This window comes from Chaetura pelagica, unplaced genomic scaffold (assembly GCF_000747805.2).
Source record: "Chaetura pelagica isolate M959 unplaced genomic scaffold, ChaPel_1.0 scaffold210, whole genome shotgun sequence".
NCBI classification, from domain to species: Eukaryota; Metazoa; Chordata; class Aves; order Apodiformes; family Apodidae; genus Chaetura; species Chaetura pelagica.
This window is the reverse complement of record NW_009951862.1, coordinates 1,185,654-1,206,366: the sequence shown is the minus strand read 5'-3', so window position 1 is coordinate 1,206,366 and position 20,713 is coordinate 1,185,654. Positions and strand designations below refer to the sequence as shown.

At 41.6% G+C, this 20,713-nt stretch overlaps 1 protein-coding gene across 1 annotated transcript in view; it reads right to left on the bottom strand.

Moving 5' to 3' along the window:
* LOC104385437 (chromosome unknown open reading frame, human C4orf22) overlaps positions 1-20,713 on the bottom strand; it is a 198,717-nt gene that overhangs the window by 129,214 nt on the left and 48,790 nt on the right. Inside the window, exon 3 of the mRNA XM_009993890.1 lies at positions 8,983-9,073. Within this exon, the coding sequence (XP_009992192.1) occupies positions 8,983-9,073 (91 nt within the window). The remainder of the gene's footprint in view (positions 1-8,982; positions 9,074-20,713) is intronic.

Here is a 20,713-nt window from a genome sequence, read left to right as displayed (position 1 = left end):
TCACTTCCCCCCACCCCAACCCGTCAAAGCTGGTATGTGTCACGGTCCCACCACAAGTGGCTTTTGTTGTCATGTACATTCCCTGATCTTGCAAATCAACCTGAGGGACACAAGCCTCCTTGAGAGACAAGAGTGATGCAACCAACCAGGCACTATGACAGATTGAAGCTCTTAGAAGGTGGCCAGCTAGCCAGAAGATGTTGCTTACAAGTTATTCAGGGGTTGCAAAACCTTCAGAAGAGTTGGCAAATCTGCTAGAAAAGCAGCTGTGCCACACTGGAACCACCTCTGCCAGGAATCCTCTCTGTACTAAGCTTTTGGCTAGGTAGGAAGGTTGGCTACTGTATAACATGGTGCTCCCACATTCCCAGCCACTTCCCCAGTAAAGTGCAGCATATTATTTATAGCATGTTCTATTTCAGCTGCATCAGTGTGATTTCCACAGGAAACAGAACATCTCCCATGTATTGCAGTGTCACCACACGCCAGACTCTTGTGAGATAAAAACAATCCATGTTGACTTTGTCATTCCTGGAGGGTTTCAACTGATGTACGTGGTTGACTGCAATTCTTTCCTAGGTCTGCAAGAACTGACCTGCAGGTGCACTTCATGCATGTGCTATGGTCATTTATCACTGTATCATTAAAAAAGCATAAGTCATAACGAAAGGATATGCTGTGTTGACTAGTTCTGCAATGGTTTGAATTAGGTTGTCACAGGGTACTTGGCAAGAACCTGTATGACCATGTGATGAGTGGCTGATTCCCATGGCAGCAGGTGGCTCTCTCAGTAAACATTAACCACTTTGCCAAGTGATTAACCAACCATTTCCCCTCATAACCAACTCTGTTCTCAGTGACATCCAACAAGAACAGCTATAAAGTTGTTCACACCAACAGGCAAGGTGGCCAAGACCATCACTCAAAAGCTAAGGAGGGACATATTTAGGAATACTGCACATAACATCCAGAAGCCCTTGAAAGCCCTTTAGTTCTCATTCCAGCTGTCTTCCTGTGCTTCTTTCAGTGCTGCTTTGAATGTCTTTTCTTACAGCTGGCTTTCACTGCATCTCACTTATCAGACCATTAGTTAATTGCAGCAAATGAAATGATCTGTTGACAGAATAGCTGTTTATTCAGTCATTTCCACTGGAAGCTTTCATGCATCAGCTCCTTCTGCCTTTCTCCATTTGCTTCCTTCAGAAGTAATAATTTATAATGTGAAAATCATTCTGCTTGGTAACATTAGGCAGCCAGATGGTTGGATTTTGTTTCCTATAGCCAGGAAAAGAGAAATACTCCTATTGTAAAGGCTCAAGAGCTGAAAATACTAATAAATACACCTGGACATAACTTTAAAAAGTCAGTGACTAAAAAAGAAAACGTAATTTTATTTTTTTTAATATCACAACTTTTCTATCATTACCGTCATATTTCACTGAGCTTACCCAGCTATCTTTTTACTACACAGCAGAGAAATACTGAGATCAGTAGGAAACCTGAGGTTTCACTGAGGAAATTTTTTTCCAGGAAATGGTGCTGTCTCAAAGAAGTCTATAACTTAGCAGTATCTATACAAGGAGATCAGGTTCTGGCTCCACTTAGCCAAAATAGCAACTGACTTCTACAGGGGCATGACTTCAGCCTCCAAGCAGACAAAACACTATATTGACAGATGCAGGGAACAGCCAGTTAGTACATGTTCTCTGCTTTGAACTACAGACCCACAGGATCCTGCAGGAAAATATCCCAGAAAACAGTTATCCTAAAGGTAAACTTGGATTTTACAATCTGAATGGGATTTTACAGTCTGAAGGATAAGTTTTCAAACTTGTATTTTCTGACTTCAAATATGACATTTTTTTCAGCATACTTTATAAGTAAAGGGCTATTGCAGAGAGAAAATTGAGGTCAGAGAGAGAAATTTGTGAGCAAATCAATGTCAGAGACCAAGAAAGTTAACTTGAAATAGAAGACAGACTAGCCACCTGAAGGACATTTCAGCATATAAGGCAGAAAAGAGCAGTGGTTCACCCCGTGGCAGCCACACTGACATTCCTCAATGTGGCAAGAGGTCAGAGCTGTCCTGTCAAGATCAGGCCCAAATCCCACCAACCTCCAGGTAGGAGCAAACCCTGGGATCACCACAGAGTGCGAGTCACACATTTAAATCACTATACAGATACTTCAGCTTTCAGAAGACAAACACCAGGGAATAAAAATTAAAAAGTCAAAAAGACCCAGCCAGTTGGATGAGAGAGGCCCTAAAGGCATCCCTAGGAAAGCTGCCATCTCCAAGCTCAGCTGCTTTTCCCAGAAGGAGTAAGACTGAGGATCAACTGTCTTTCCCATGGAAAGAAGTAGTGAGGGACAGTCACTCCCCATCTGGAGACAGCCAACAAAATACATTACATACTTGGGCTTGTTTTCCACATGCCTAGAGAACATGCAACAACAAAGTCCTGTAACACTACCTGAACCCTCCAGTTCTTGAGGTCTTTTGCATCCCAAAATTCACCAATACCCCTTTCTCAATCGCTTTGAAAAGTGAGTCTCCTGGGTTGACTGTATTTAAGAGACCTACTACAAAGCAAAAATTTGGTTCTCTTTTATGTGCCAGCCAGGACAGACCTGGCTACATTTGCACTGGGCAATCATACAACACAAAGAGAAGGATTTCAGGAATGAAACACTTAAGAGCCAGAGCCCCCGTGTCTCATTTTGGGATCTTCACATCACAGCTGCATCATTCTAATCGCAAGATCTGGCTGTCTGTGAGAGAAAGGTGCCCCCAGAGTTCAGCTTCTTGTACAACGCCTCTCTTTTTTGCAATGAAAGCCAGTAAATGCATTCCAAGATTGCTCTGCAAGTCAAGACCAACATGTGCTAAGTGAGGTCCACTGAGAGAATCGTTTCAAAATGGTTCTCCTCATCCCACCTCAAATGCTCATGAAGACACAGCCTCACATACATGTATGCAGTCACTCCTCAGTCCCTCCCTTTACAAGGAGCCCAAAACTCCTGCAGATATGTATAAAACCAACTACAGCTTCATTGGCCTGAAATTAAAAGCAGTTAATTAAATTACGCATTCTGGTCGGGATTCTAAGTGAACTTTGAGGTCTTCTGATGGCAGGTAAAACCACTCAAATAACAGGCCACAAGCCTCACTGTCAGCTCATCTGAAACGTGACCACAAGCAACTTGCAGTTATTCACAGCTGTTGAAACGACACAATTCATGTATTTTACCAAATGTACACAGCCCTCCTAATGTTTGCTTCACTTCTGATCAATTACAGAAAAGAATGAAGGCATAAAAGATGCTGTATGTTTCTCCTGTGTTTTCCACATGCTTTTCTACATGGACTACCAGTTTTGCAGCCATATGATGGAAAAGACACTGTATCTAATAGTGCAATTTTCAGGCATTTACAATAACCTATAATCCATATATTACAACTAGAATGATTTTTCCACAATACTGCACCTACAATTTCAAGAGAAGGAATCTTTGGGGGTGGAAAAAAATGATATTAACCGGTCCTTTTCAAGATCTACATCTCCAGAACAGATTTCATCAGCACAAAGAAAAATTATACTGAACTTAAGAGCTGTCTTGTGTTGTGTAACATTTTATGTAACATTCTTTGCTGGCTTTTTTATCCCCTTTCTGTTGCTAGGATTTCATGAACCTACAAGTGAAATAATTGAAATACATCTACACCACAAATGTACAGCCAGCTGTACATAGTTAGCTTTGAGGTTCAGAGAGCTTTGGAGCCAATTTTACATTTACAATTACAAGCATTCTAAGTGATTTTTTATTCTGTTCCACCTGTTGCTAAATGCACATCAAGATATGGTACACAAACAGTACCAGACAATCATGCCTATGACATCTGGAGATAAAATATAAGGAGAAAAGTTTCTGCTAGACATTTTCACAGGAAGACACAACAAGTAAGATGATTTCCATACATCCCTGCCTCCTTTTCATTGGGGAGAAATGCATACTAAGCCTTCAAGAGATGAAATAATGAGACTACATCTACATCCAGCAAACACAACTTCATCTCTTTCATACTGCACTCTTCCCCATGATGTGGAATATTGATTTTTTTATTATTATTATTTCAAGGGTAGAAGTGATTTGTTTGAAACTAAGTTATGATTACCTGCACAACTCATGCAATTCCCATTGCAATTTATTAAACAGATAAACACAGGTTCAGTTAAAAGGGAAATAAAGATTTCTGTAATTCCCTCTTTTCCTTGAGAAGGAACCCTTCATAGCTGCTGGGAAGCAATAAAGGGAAAAAAGATCATGTCAGCACAACATTCTTGGTCATATACAATTCAATCTTATGCTTCATTGGGTTTTCAACACAGGAAATGGGTATATTAGTGCATAATTCACAAGTTTTTGAGTCAGCTGCAGTGCTTGCTTGAATGGCTCTAAAGGAACAAGCTCTAACCAGGGCTTTTATACAGCTTCAGAAATACACATTTCTAAGCCAGAAAGGCCCAGCCATCTAACTGCTTTCACAGCCAATACTCCAGTGCAGAAAAAAAAAACAAGTTCCATTTTACTAGGTGTGAATTTCATCTGATCTTCTGGTTGTAGTTCGCACATGACTGAGAATAGGAACATCAAGTTTTTTGGGGGGTTTTCTTGCTTATTTTGGGGTGGGGGTGTGTGTAAACCTTGTTTCACCCCTAGTCAGTGGAACTGGGGGAGGAAAGTTTAATCTTTAGCTCACCAGCAAATTCCACCTAATCATTTGGAGAGCCCAAACACTATAGAGGCTGGCACTGCTGCCCACGACAACGTAACTATAACTTGTTCTGATGGCCATGAAAACCAAATCCAAGCTTACAGAATACCTGTGTCTTCAGACACATCAGTGCAGCTGCAGCCTTTCCTCTCTGCCCCATCACCCTAAGCCTCTCCCACCAGGTCAGTCTCAAGGTATTCACACAGCAACAGAGAGACTTGCTCTGGGACACAAAAAGGAGTTCCCAAGTATTGCGTAATTTCCTAAGGCTTTTGTAAACACAAACTATGATAGCTGTGGAGCACTTTATCACCTTGAACAAATAAGTAGTATTTAATGCATTCCAGAGTATAGGTGAGGGCTAGCTAGGGTAAACATGCACCTGTGTAAAGAAGTCGAGACCTGTCTGCCTGCTGAGTTCATCTGATCACAAGACTTCTACTGGATTTCAGGTGAATTCTCATTTTTGAGAAAATCAGGAATCCACCAGTACTGCCAAAATCCATCAGTAGCCTATTGCTACATCACCTGCAGACCTCATTCATTTTTTAAAACCATCTTCTAATTCATACATCTTATTTCTCACAGAAACTTTCCTGGATCATGTTTTGAATGGAGCTGGTTAGTAACCAAACACATGCAACAACACTGTCATGACAGGTTTGTTTTAGAGAATTAACGTCCCGGATCAACTTGACATATAAATGACCTGCAAAACCTGATACGAAATTGAGAGGAAATTGGAAACTCAGTTAATCAAAAGCCACACAGCATCACCAAGCCCAGCTGAAAGAGATTTGTTTTCCAGGCACAGTGAAGTGCAATTTTCAAGACTGGATGTTTTTTAATCCTCCTTCTCCCACTCTGTGCAGGAAAAGGAGAAGGTATTTTACCCCGCTTTTTTGGTTTTGTTTTGGTTTGGGGCGGGGGGGTATTTCTGTACAAATAGGACAAACTGGCAGAATAGCCAGAAAACAAAAATATAATCTTCTGGCAGAGGCTGATTTCTAAGGGTCCAGACATATCAGGAGAGCTGCCACCAGCAGCATCAGGTGAGAGCACTGGCACTGGTCACTGTATCTCCAAGATGTAATGTCTGTGTCACTCTGACATGCAGGTGAGCTGCTAACCCCTAAATGCAGGGCTGAGCCATGCTATGGATGACACTAGAGCAAAGTAAGTATTACAAAAGGTATTGTCAAGATCACACACATTGGACTTCTGAGAAGTTCTTTAGATCCCTTATTTTTTCTTCTCCCATTTCTGCAGTAACCCTGAAGTTAAGCTCTAAAACAGGTAACCTCATCAAGCAGTGCTAACTCCTGCTGTGCTGAGCCACCACCACGGCCGGTAACCTCATCCTGAGGATGCTGTCACATGTGTCTGGTGACTCTTGAGGTAGCCCAGAAAGCTTTACACACCCTTAGCAGGACAGATGGAGCAAAATTAGTCTGACATTGACCAGTCTTTTGTAAGGCATCTCTAGCATTTAATTACATTGCTGAATGGCTCAGAGAGACTCCAGATGCTATTCTCAGGTGCAGCCACTCTGAGGAGGATGGGGAGTCATATGACAACTCCCTGCTCTGTGTCTCCTTGCTATTAGTCCAACGTGCATGACTTGGAAGCCAGTCCCATGGGTTGCACTGCCTTCACCTCAAAAAGGAGAAGCAGGTTCTAGATATAATGTACCAAATAGAAAGGCACAGAAACCACACAAGTGTCTCACTCACTGAGACAGAAAGGACCCTTCAATGCAGTTGTTCCTTGGCAGTAGTTATAGCTTTCCAAATAGGCAGTGTTTTCTCTGGGGAGGCTGGTCTTCTCAGCAACGTGGTCTGTAGCCCTAGTAATAATACAGGTGGCACAGTCAAGATTTAAAAAAACCCTAAGGGAATACCTTCTCTCTGTTGGTTCATTAGGTACACAACAGTAAAAACACAATCCTGTTTTGTGTGCATTTATGATTCCAGCCAATAGATTTATGTTCTGAACCACTATTTGAAATGCATTTTTACATTGAGGTGTATTAAGAACACATTATGGGGTCTCCTGTAAACCAGCAAACTGCAGGGAATTCAGAGCAGAGGCTGAAATTGCACACTTGATGTACTTATTACATCTAGCTATGCACTGATGAGCTTGTAATAATACTCAACTGTTCCAAAAACTTCTGATATATAACCAGAGGCTGTTTTGGGGGCCTAGAAATTGTATCACTGCAGGAGGTCTGAGAACTTGGGAACCAAGAACAGCTGTCTTCATTTTGATGGGATGCTTACTATTTATTTGTTATTCTCATTTTAAAGGCTAGCCCATAATTTATCTGCCTTCATTTTTTAGAGCCCCACTTGTAACTCACCAAGCAGAGAGCTAAAACCATACCAGTGCTTTCTGAATCTAAGCTTGCTTAACACAGCTCCTCCCTGCTCGTTTCAATATCCTCTGCCACAGCAGGGGAAGGATACACAGCACAACAGCAGAGAGAGAAGCCCAACTAGCTTCAACATATAAAGACATGCCTCAGAGCATCAGAAACAGGCAACAAACAAAAAACTTCCCCCCCCCTGCCACCCCCTTGTTTTCATTTTGTAAGCCCAAGGAGGTTAAAAACCAAAAATCTTTATTTTAAGTATATTACCCTATTCTACCTTTTTTTCTATCCAGGTTTCTCAGGGCATCTCTAGCAGAAGCTGCCAGGAGTTCCCAGGCTGCACTGGATCCACTTCCAGGTGCTCAGTGAACGCTACTGCACTGTGTCCACAGATCTTGCCTGTGCTCTCTATGGTAACAGAAAGGCAGGTTTCATTTCCCACCCCAGCACCCAGGGGACTGGAATCCGTCTGCAGGCAGGTCTCAGCCTGTTCCAAGTGCTGTTGCCTTTACACCCAGGCAGAACCCCTGCCAGGTTGGACGGACGGACCTGCTCCTACCTGGGAGGCTCTGTAAAACCAATCGATTACATTTCCTCTAGAGGATGCTCCGAGAACTACAGCCAGAAAGGGAGCTACAAGTGTAAGGTGCTACAATTAGCAATTGTTTTTTGGGGTTTGTTTTTTGTTAACATGTAGATATGTAGAATAAGTCAGAGTGGTTCTATTTCAAGGCGAAGCTACCACACCGTCTTCCCATCCTCTATCTCATTTTTGCCATACACATAACCTCCTGTGTCCTGTTTCTCCAGTAGAAACCCCTAAATATCCCAAGAAGTGCAGTTCCCAGGGTATTTGCCCACCAGCCAAAGCCACAAAGTGTTTGAAGCTTCATGAGAAAGCTTGCTCACAGATGGTGTGGAACCACACTTGAGGCAGCATCTCCTCTGCAAATTTGACAGATGAATTAACTAGCCATAAAAGAATCAATTTGGAGCCCAGAATTACAAGAGAGGGGAGTTATGCTTTTACTTCCATTAGGAGAATTGAAGGAAAGTAAAAAAAAACATAAGTGTGTGCCTGACCAACTTCTTAAGCAAGCAGACCCAGGAAATAAGATGAGGAATGCTTCTGAATTCCAGAAAGCCCAGTGTTGCCTTTACAGCCACTTGTATTATTTTTAACACCAGAGGCCATCTCACAGACAGAAACCCAGGCTCCTGCTACCCCATGAAGAAAGCAAGAAGCAGCACTATTCTGTATCAACACAGCAGTAAGACCAGGATGACAATTCACAACTTTCAGTTGTGTTACGAAGTTTAAATTGAAGCAGATTAAACTTAAACTGTGAAACTCCAAACTTCCCTCCTTGTACATCATGCAGGCACAAACTCTCACTTGGGCAAAACTAAAGCTATTAAAAACCCAATAATTAGGACCATCCTCACTTCAAATAACCCATTTTACTCCATTTCAAAGAGACTCCCTCAACAATCAGGCTGCATCTTCCACTGTTTAAAGCACGTGTGGGAAGGTATTTTGCAAGGCAGTCATCTCCATCATCTTATGAAATCAAAATACACTTGTGTTTTCCTCTTATAGCCTTCAGCCCTTAGGTCACTTACCTTCTGCAGACTTCTGGCCAGTGTTTTCATATGCTTTGCTTATTTAAAAAAAATTACCATAAACAATTCCTCAGTTTCAAGAAATATCACCTAAATCAAATTATCTTTTTCACATGCTCCACTCAAAGTTTTCCTGTAAAATACCTCATTTTCCTGTTCAGATTAATTTTTAAACTGTTAAGAAGATTGTGATCTCACAGGTACTCACAGACATTTTTCCATTGGTATTGGCTTCCTCTCTTTCTGCCAGGGCTTGCAAGAAGTTACCTTTCAGTTCTTTTCCTACACTTGCCAGTAACCTAGGAAAAAAAAAAAAAAGGTACAATTATTACTATTAATTATTTACACAGACTTTGGGTTCACTGTTGGGTTAAGTGTTCTGTAAATATGAGACAGTCCTCACCTTACTGTAGCTCATTTCTCTATTGCACATTCTGCTTTTACAAGCCCTTAAAGCACTCTTCAAAATCCATCACTACTGCAGATGTGTGATGTAACAGCAGTTTACCACAAGGTGACTTACCAATGTACATTTTCAATTACAAACCTGGAGTAATCCAAGTGCTTACTTTTTATCTCCAGAATTATGGCCAAAGCCATGTTTACATAAGAATACTAGATGGTCACCTTGTACTAATATAAACTTAAACAGATTGGATACCTTGTTCTTCTGCCAGCAGCTAATCAAATTAACTACTACATACTTGGACTGCTTGGTGTGGCAGGGGCAATAAGGATTCTGTAACCTGAAGTACAAAGCATGAAAAGATAATTTTGCTTCACAAAAACTGGCAAAAGAAAAAAAAAAATGACAAGAAAGTATTCCATACACTAAAAATCACTTGTTATCCTTTCCACATAGTGCCTTGGAATTCAAACAGTCATTACAAACAGAAGACAGGCATCAGATGGACAAAAGCACTGAATACTGGGCAAACCCTCAACCAAACTATGATTCTTTAAAACAGTTCCTACGTGCCTCTTAGCCCAATCTAAAGCCCTTTCCATCTGCAGGGGTCATTGCACTCACTCCAAGGTACTTTGCATGCACAAGAAGGAAGCAAAGACTTCCTAATCTTGCACTGAAGCAGCATGACTGGGAATGTTGCTCCTAGTAACACCTGAGTAGCACACACTGACTGGCAAGTGCTCCAGGGCAACCCAAGGCCAACCAGTGCCTCTGAGTTCACCACAGACCTACCTGAAAGAGAAAGGAGTACTACATGGTGTGTCCCCCCACTAACTCCATGTGAATTATTTCATTAAAAAGCAGCCATGTTTGTCAGTCTAAGCAGACAAAAAACAACATCGATAAAGACAATTCTATCAAGTGTTTAACATATCGAGTTTCAAATAAGAGAGTGCTACAAAACCTGAAAAACTCCCTTTGGTAATTGTTTGCATACAGACATGCATGGTTATGTCCTTAAACTGAGTGAACAGCCTGAATCTAAGCTCCCAATCTCTGAGGCAGAGCTGTCAGGTCAATCTCTGGCCACTTGACCAGCTGCTATCCAGAAGTAGATGAGTTTGAAGCTGTTTCAGAAGTGCATCTGCTGCACTGTACAAATAAAAAATGCAAGACCAACATCTGGATTAAAAACACGTAAGTAGATGAGTTGTAAAAAAATGGATAAGAAGAGTACCAAATTTTCCTCTTCCTGACAGGCATTCTAGATTCCCAAATTACTCATTTTCTGGCAGAGGTTAACAGTAAATCAACTTCAAGTTTGTGGCTCCTATTTTAAACCAGAAGGCTGTGGGTGTCTGAAATAGCATGTGTTTTTAGCCACTTAAGTATTATGTTCTAATAAGAGACTTCATCTTTATTTAAAAACCTTATCTTCCTCCCATCCCTCAATCATCAGCAAAACAACCACTGACCCACTTGCAGAATACTAAGATGCAGAAGTAATGATACTTACTGAGAAATGAGTTCAATGCATCAGAACACACTGAGCCATCCCTGAAACCAAGCTGCACTGGTTCTGAAAAACGTGAGGTATCACTGGGTGGCCCTGTCTAGGTCAAAAACCACCAAGTGTTAAAAACATGGAGCTAAAACATTGCAGGTGCATCACAGATCTAAGGCAGCAGCTTTTCATAGTCCTTGAAGTAACTCCAAAAGGGCATGATGGTGCCTTACATGCTGTGTTGACTACTGGGGTCTACTTCAGCAAATCTAACTTCTGAAAGATGCAAAGGAGCAAAGGCATCATCTAATATGTATGTATTTCCTATACACTATGCTCAGTGGCAAAGGCCCCCTTGTTCTGTAAAACAGGCTTCAGTGTCTACAAAATGGTACCTAAAAAAGAGAAGTGTGGATTTGATTTAAAAATTATTCCAGGGTCCCTGAGAAAACACATTAACAACAGTATTGTGGCTGAATAAAGTACTGGGAATGCAACACATCATGGCTGAAGTGACACAGTTGGAGTAGAACTTAGTATTAACTGGCTGCTTTTTTTATTTAAGAGGGGGATGGGACAGAAGACCCCTAAAAAAATTAAGTAAAATAGTTCTTGAGTCACCTTTGAGAAACATATGAAACATTTGTTCTTCTAAAGAAGCATTTTTAGAAAGATATCAACACCAATTTACCCTCACACCAATGTCCCTAACAGCCTAAAAGATTTTTTTTTTAAGTTTACAGCAGTGAGTGCAGGAACAAAACAATGAGATGTGTCCTCTGTATCAGACTTTTAACCTCCTTGCATTCCCTTGTTTAAAATATATACTATTACTGTACATACTGCTATTTGATAAGGATTAACAGAAAGTATTGCTGTTACATCTAAATCACAAAAAGAGCAGAAATAGGTTCAGGCTATTCTCTGGGAAACTTTTATAACTTTAGAAAACAAGAGCATCAGAACAAGGAGTTTAACATTTAAAGCCTGAATTTAAAATCTCCAGGATCTGGAAGCATCCCCCATCTAAGCAAGTACTTCCTGATAACAGGGACCAAGAGCTGCTTGGTCCACTATTTTTAACTGGCCAGGAGTCACTCCATTATTTTCTGCACAAATGTCTATGCTATTTTCTTTGAGTCTTGGTCTTTTTCACTTTTTTTTGCCCCTTGTGATGTGCATCCTTTGCCTGTCTATCCCAGCTCAGAGATCTGTCTTTCCCCTGAGTGCTTATCCCACACAGTGGGAAAGTGCACCCAATTACCTTAAGGCACATTTTCAGCTAAGGCAGTTCAAAGGTCACATGCATATTCTTAAAACTGGCTTAAACCAGGCTCATTTCAGCATCCCATGTAAGCAACTAGTAATTGACCTGACTTAAATTGCCCCCAAGGAATTGCAAGCTTCTGCAGACATTGATTTGCACTCCAGCAGTTTAAAAAAAAAGAGTTTTACTTTAATAAACTGTAAATCTTTTTTTTGCCCCTTGTGATGTGCATCCTTTGCCTGTCTATCCCAGCTCAGAGATCTGTCTTTCCCCTGAGTGCTTATCCCACACAGTGGGAAAGTGCACCCAATTACCTTAAGGCACATTTTCAGCTAAGGCAGTTCAAAGGTCACATGCATATTCTTAAAACTGGCTTAAACCAGGCTCATTTCAGCATCCCATGTAAGCAACTAGTAATTGACCTGACTTAAATTGCCCCCAAGGAATTGCAAGCTTCTGCAGACATTGATTTGCACTCCAGCAGTTTAAAAAAAAAGAGTTTTACTTTAATAAACTGTAAATAAACAACTACAAGCCTCTGGAGACACAAGTGTGCACCGACTTGATTTTAAATGGTACACACTCCTTTCCACTTACACGTGGTTCCCACTGGAATAAGGCCACACATTGTCTAGGAAGGTGCAGCATCTACAGGAACACCATGAGCATTTAGTACAGGCCAGCCTTGGAGGAAGAAAGGAGATTTTTCTCCCCCTGCCACAGCAGGATGTACATTCTCTGCACTCTGCCTTACCAATGCAGCAGACGACTGAGAAGAAAAGATCAAGGCATTCCACCCCACAGAAGTTCACACACACATAAACAGGCTGAAATTTTGGGGTGTGACTAGTGAGGAATTCATGGAGGCTTCGTAGATGTTTGTTCCAGCTTCCTGCCAGGTGAGATGAGGGAGTTCTGTGAGCTGGGAGGAGCAGAGAGGAATTATCTATCACCCATCAAACACTACTATCTAATGAGTGAGACTTGCCATGACCTAAAAACTGCTGGTTAAACCATTAAAAAAAGAAAAATTACTTCCTAAAATCAGGTCAGTCACAAAGCTAGAGGATTACATATTTCATACCAGCATAGAAAACTTGCTTGCCAGTTCAAACAGCACTTGAGAAGGAGAGTACAACATATTTCATTATTAGCATCAATTTATGCATCTCCACCACCACATGTCACTAACATTTCTGCACTGCCCAGAACTACCCACACCACTCAGCTGAGGCCTCAGCACACTGACTGAAGGATGCTTCAGAGTGCAAGCCCCACTCAGGAGGCAGCATGATCTCTTTGCAAGGCACTCTGATGATAGCTGCAGCCACCTGTACTCACCACCAAACAATTCAGACTGATGAGATTTTTAATGATGATCTGCAGCACATGGGCAGAGGCCCACACCAAGAGCAGGATGTTACTGCCCTAGGTGCTGAGCAACCCTTTCTGTCTTGGTGAGCTTTGAAAACAAACACCCAGACACAGAAAAATCTGGTAGAAAAACTGACATATAGGAGGTGGTTACTGTTCTCATTTTTCAAACGGGAATCAGAGATACATAAAGACTAAGCAATATATCCAAAGATAACACAGAATGTCTCTTCAAACATGTCATAATTACCAGGTTGGTGATGAATTCTGCATCCCTAGCTGTGTTAAATAGTAAGTCCTATATTAACTTTTCTGCTCCTGAAGAAATGTTTTCCCTGTACACAAAGAAGAAGCAGCATTAACAAGGAGTAACTCCTCCCTAGGGTGTCCTTCAGGAGAAGCAATACTGCAAAGAAGTATTACACCTCAGCAAAAATAGAAGGGATACGTTTCTAAAAGCACTTATTTGGGTACAGAAACACCTGGTGATGTAACTTGGTTGCTAGTTTAAATTCCATAAACACTATTCCTCATGATGCTCAGATTCTCACTTATGAAACCATTCGTATTCCCACTACCTTGTCATTCCAAGCTGCTTTCCTCCTTCCAAGAGCTCCTAGTTTCTTCCACCATCCCACACACCCTTCTCGCATTCCCGCTTCAGACACCTTTACTTGCAGCATGCTTTTTTGGTCTTCACTGATAGGTGTTAGTGAAGCAGAAAGAAGGAAAGCTTTTTTGGAACTTGGGTTGGGCTCCTGGATTCTTATTTTGACAGGCTACACTGCTGCTGCTTTTTTATTCTTTTTTTTTTTTCCCACATTTTATTATGGCTCCCTAGGGCTTCATTTACTTTATTTTCCTCCATCTTCTAGCATGTGGTCTTTTCCTGAGAGCACTGGAGTCACAGTTGGAAACAGAACAATGTAGTTGAACTTTTAGAGAGCCCTGTTGACCTGAAGAATGCTTTTTATCAAACTGAGATAATGGGAAGAACATCTAACAGTCCCACTGTTATTCTTTCCAAAGTACGCTCCATGTTCCAGTTCAGCAGAAAGCTGGGCTGGAATGCACATTCCTGCCTAACTCCTGCAAAGCAGCTGTGTTTTGCAAACACCTGCCCCAGGATTAATGGGGAGACAGGCTTAAGAACTCAGCCCCAAAGTCTCTCCCTCATCTTGAGATATGTAATTTTTATTTTAAAACATTTGAAGTTAGCCTCCCAGTGCCACACAGTTGTGTCCTCAGGCAGGCCTGTTCCTTGAGCAGTGTTCCAAGACATCACATGTGCATTTGGTTTCTCCATGCCAGGCATGCACTGTTTTCAAAGAAGGGAGAGACTACAGTACGAGGGTGTACCCTAGAGACCAAGGTGTGAGGCTGGGACGTGAAGATCCAAGTTCTTCATCTCACTGTCACAAACACACGTTGCAAGCTTGGCCGTTTGCTCTGCCTTCTCATGCCTTGGTTTCCAGTCTGAAAAGCTGGGATGACTGCACATCCCCAGCTCAGCCTGGCCAAAGGCAGTAAAGCTGTCTGTGACTCCTCAAGACGCACAGGACTTCAGAAGGCATTGGGAAGCATTTAGACACTGCAGTAATGTGGACAAATAGCCATTTATGTTAAGTCACAGGAAGTGGAAGCTGGGTCAACCCACTTCTCATCAGCAAGCAGTCCCTGTGAGAATGAGCAAGCACACTGCCTCCACGAGGACATCTGACTGTCCCCAGACATCACTGTGGTTCTGCAGGCTGCCTTCTTGCAGGATCTGACTGGCCCAAGACCCGTTAATTCACATCCTCAGGCCTTTCCCCCTTCCTGACAGACCTAACACTGCAGGTGGACTTGCCCCTTCCAGCAAACTCACCTCAAACGGGATGTGAGGGTCAAAAAAGCACCTCGTGTGAGGGGAGCCAACGTCCATCAAAATCCTAGTCAAGATCATCAGGGCAAGGAGCAGCCTCTGGCTGACCTACCACACAGAGCCAGGGGAATCTAAAGGGAGGCTGAAGGCTGTGCATCAGTGTTGGCACGACCAGCTTCTACTGCGCAGTGCCATCTTTTTAAATGCTAAGGAAACAATGCACGGATTGTCTTCAAACTGCAGCAACACCAGATAGTGAGAAGCATAATCCTTCAAGCCATCATCACCTGAATCCATCTACAAGTTCATTTGAAAAAGGAAAAATGAAACAGGAAAAGAAGGGAGAAAAGTAAGTACTGATGTACAATGAGCTGTTTGAGCGTGACCTGCAGTGTCCAGCTCTCTACTCTCCAGCAGTATTCCCACTGTATTTGAGTGATAAGGAAAAAACAGGCACCAAAGACATCAACTGAAACCACAAGCTGGATTTGGACTCCTGCACATACATGTCTACCTAGAAATGAAGGATGATACAAACATCGGTAAAATCTGATACAAGACTTTTGATTTATGTTTCCGTAACTGAACATCCAGGAAATACCTTTCTCAAGGCCTCAATACCAGACATTTCATTGTTTAATAAAATGAACAAGGAACTGTAGCAACTGTACTTACTAGATTATATTTGAAATTCCATGGAATAAATCTTTAAAAAAAACAACCAACAAAACCAAAACCATTTGAGTTGATTCTGCACTCCTCTGGAACACTTTCCAGAGCTATTGCAGATTTGGCTTGTGTTAAGAAGCCCACACCTGACAAAACACTGGCACCAAGATATCAAACAGTCCAAGCTACCAGTAGCATGGTTCTGTCACTTAGCCAACACTCACAAACTTCAGAAAAGAAAAACCCACACAAAACTTTACCAGCTTTGCTTAAGGCCCTAGACTAGACACACTGCTGCCTGTTTAAAACAAGCACGAGGCCACAGCTCCTGACAAAGAGGTGCACTGCAGTGGGGCTGTGGAGATCCTTCTGCTCATCCAGAGCTGGACCTTCATTCCAGCTGCAAGACCACACAAAAGAGCCATTTGGAGAAACAAGGAGAGAAACTGGCATCTCCAACACTTATTAGCACCACACCTCAGTCATGACTGTTGGGGAATGAAACTGCATTTCTTCCTTTTTTGTGTGTGTGTCCCCCATAGACTCAGTTATCTCCATGAGCAGTCACACCTCTAAAACTCACATCAAATGGTGAGGCTGAGAAGGCAGGAGGAGACCCAACACCCAGATATAAGAATTGGAGGGTAAAAAAAAGAAAATCCTCCCAATTTCCTTGTGAAAATGACAAGACCTTAGGGAATTATGTCAGACATACAACAAAAGAAACCTTGCCCTAATCTAATTGGTGCTTTTAGTAAGTACTAAGAAACTGACCTTAAAATGTAGAATTTACACAGGAAACCAACAGTAACTTGTAATAAGCAAACTGGGAAGTACACCTGGCATCTTACAGAATGACTATCAGAGAGGAAAACTACACTTGCAGATAAGAAAAACCATCTTTTTCCAAACTAAGTCCAAAGGGACTAAGGGAATCACCTGTCACATTTGTGCCTGATTTTTTCAAGTCACATGCAGAATTTAGGATTTCCTGTTTAATCAAGACATGTCTAGAGGTCATTGTGGGACATTTAATCTCATTATAAACTATATTTTTCACAAGAGCTGAGATGCAGAAGCAAGTGACTGTTCTACCAGATGTGCAAATGTACAGCAGCAGTACCTGACCAGCTCTGCAAGACATATTACAGTATTTACCTTTTCTGGTCACAAATGAACTTAAATTCAGTATAAAGAAAATGAAACACTAGTAATTATTAGTATTTTTATTTTATGCTATTCCATTTCTGGAAACACTGCAGAAATTGGAACTGGGATGTTACTAGTAATGGAGAAACTGATACATGAAAATAAAGATACTTATCAAGAGACATTCTCTGGATAGGCCACCAAAATAGATTTAACGAGATACCCTGATGCATTTACAACCTTTCTCCTACAAAGCCAAATGATTTAACCATCTTAAACTGTGAAAACTGTGCCCCAAAGTTTTAGTTCTGAGATGAAAAACAACAACCAACTCTTGAGAAACAAGATCCACCTCTTCACCCTTTTTACTCTCTGTATCACAGTCCAGCCCTTCATTTCTCACTGTGAGCTCTGAAGAGCTCCTGTCACTTAGCAGGAGCCAGACAGCACCAAAGCAACAGCCACTGCACCCCATCCCCTCCTGGCTGGCAGTGCCTTCCACAACACAGAAGGGGAGCTCTCAGGACACTGCCAGGTCTGGAAAATAGTTACCTTAAGTGCACAGATGGATCAGGGTCATAGCAGTCCAGATTTGCTAGCCATTTGCCAAATAGGGGTGGTTTTTATAATTGATTTCATGAGAATACATCAACAGGTGCAACAGGATGGGGTGAAAGTCAGATAGTCTCTGTTTTCTGTACAACACAGAATTTGCTATAACAACCAAGTGAAAAATCTGCTTTTGGACAAAATAACGACAGAGAAATAATCTTTAAAGAAACTGTTTCCACTCCAGGCCAGGCCCCACAGCCTGTCCAACTTTGGCTGCTGATTACCATCACATCACAATTAGCCAAGCATTAGGCACAACTCTCTCGCTGGATCCAGTCTCCACTCCAGTAACTAAGAGCAAAAAGTATCACTCTCAGCTTTTCCCAAAGACCAAATAAGGTCTTCTGTGTTCACTGTTTTTAAACAAATGTTAATGGTTTTGCAAATTGAATCAGTTCCCAGGAGACCCTGCCAGTGCTTTAATATAACACAGGTTGAAGACTCCTTGTTGCTCCCCTTCCTCCTTCACTCCCTTACCAAAAAACAGCTGGTTTAGACAGGGAGATGACAGGAGTTGAGAAACATGAGCAATGGCCAGGGGGATAAGGCTGGAGCAATGGCTGATGGACACAAATACTTGGCAAATGCAGGTTCAAGTGGAATGGGGAGAGCCAGCACACACACCTGCTCGCTCCAACACACAAATGCTCCAGTTTTGATGTCCAGTTTTTCTAAGGGGAAAAAAAAAATACACTTCTAAAGCAAAAACATTTAAGGCAGCACACTTAAATAAGGTGCTCTTATCTTTTTTGTGCTTGGCTTCCTGACCATTCTCCACTTCAATTACTTGGCTGCTATTATGCAAATGAGAAGGAAGCCAGAAGTTATGCACCTGTGTTTGCCCCTGTATTCAATATTCCTATTAAGTCCTAAAGCCCTATTATGTGGTAGACAGGCATGTGGGATTGCTCAACTCAGGTTACAGCAGGGCAGGTGAAGGGCTTTTCAAGCTCAAACAATGGTTACACAGAATGCAACACAACACAGTGGTTAGACTAGGTCTGACAGCTGAGAAGAAAAAAACCTGCATATTACTGAAAACACAGCATTCATTACAGCTGCTGCTATAGGCCCAGACATTCTCTGAGAAACAAATCAGCAAGGCGGGAAGCCAGCAGGCCTGCCATGAAACACAACAAACAAGCCCAACTCAGACACCAGCTTACCTACAGTATAGTTTGCAGAATCAAGGTTTGCACATTTTCTAGTTCATGGCACGAAGAGGAACTTGCTTTATGCATTTTGGGAGATCTGCTTTACTGTAAAAGTTGTCACAAGGCTAGGGCTTAGCTGTTCTGGTTTACTGCTGTTAAAAAAAGCAGCTTCCACTTGATCATAACCCATCTTTTCAAGAAGCTTACAATGAACACTGATTTTGCCCTGTGCATACAAGTTATTCTGTACAGAGCTGAAAGTCTGCTGTAAGAACTTCCCAGACTGGGGGAACAGTGAGCAGAATATACACACCATTACACATATTTAAAAGTTTAGTTTCTGAAGCAATGAGTAACAGCACCTTACAAGTTACCATCTTAAAAAAAAGGAAAAACAAACAACAAAAAAACCAACAACAAAAAAAAACACCCACACACAAAAAATAAACACACCAAACCCAAACAAACAAACAAGTAGAGCTGGAGTTCCAAAGGCATAGCAGCCTGACCCTCCAACTTGGAGATAACAAAAACTTTGCAAGAGGCACCTTACAGATTATCTGTGCCAACACACCAGTACCTAGGCTTTTGGGGAAAACAGAAATCAGAAACTACTCAGGTAATATAATGTGATACCAAACAACATTTAGTAAGTGGGGGAGCATAAAACAGTTCACTGAAGACTCAATTGTACAGGCAGGAAGAAACGAAACAACAGGCACACCAGACATGGACATGTATTCCTTTTTCAGTTTAGCTGTATTCCTTTAGCCAGTTGTTTCCTGTGGAGCTTCATTAAATAAACATTTTGTTTCTGGAGAAAATCTTACCTCTAAAATCACTAAAATATTGCCTCAGTTTTCACCTGTGTGCAACCGTTGGGCTGTGAATCTCATCATTAGGAGATTTCTTGAAACCCAGCTATGGAGAAGGAGGTGAAGAGGTCTCTGGAGAGAGTGAGGAAAAAAAATGGCTCTAGCCCAGACTTCAGTAAACCTTCACTGACATCTGCAAGCATCTCCCAAGCAAGACTGGGCTGAGGATCCACAGAGTGTTGTGAACATTGCACAGGACCTTATTTACTTGCAGATTTCAACTGCCATTGCTCTGAACCATTTCATTTCTCAGCTCACTGGTGCTTTTCTCAAGACACCCTGCTTTCATAAGCATTTCAGTGGAGAAGATTTAAGCTGTCAACACTAATTAAAATTATCCATGTTGTTGCACTGATTTACAGGTCAATTAAAATTTGGTGTTGGTACCATTAAGAAAACCACTAATACATGGGATAGAATATAGACAACAGTAGTGAAACACTGCTGTGTACTGAAAATCCAAAAAACCTGACCTTCTAAAAGAAAGCTTCCCCCTCCTTCTCAGTCCCAATTTGCCAAGGAAAGCAAACAGTTTCTGGACTCAAGAAAGTCACTGGTTGAAGTCCAACTAAGGTCCTCAGTGCACAGAAACTACCTCACCAGCACCTAGGGATTTATAAATTGGATATTAAATGTACCAGCAAAGTTGATATGAAGTTTATTGTCCAGGGAGCTAGAAGCCATACCTTTCTCTTGCCTTCTGTTCTTTTTCATACAATAGAACAGCATTTTTCAGCATTTATGCCAAAAGAAATACTCCACAAAACAGCAATTACTATCCATTTTAGGTGTGGGAATTGGAAGGGAATATTGTATCGTCTTGTTTATGGAAGGGAAAAACAAATGAAAAATTCAAATCAGCAATAACAACAGATCTTGATTCCCTCTTTCCCCTCCTCACTTCTGACAGCAATATTTTTAGAGCTATTTTAAGTCTCAGCATGAAGAACTAACAGAGCTGGCTTAAACGAAATTCTCTGTAGACAGGTGCTACCCAAAACTTCCCAGTGACCTCTGTTCCACATTTCACAGGTAATGCCCAAACGTCTTTGCTGTTTCACT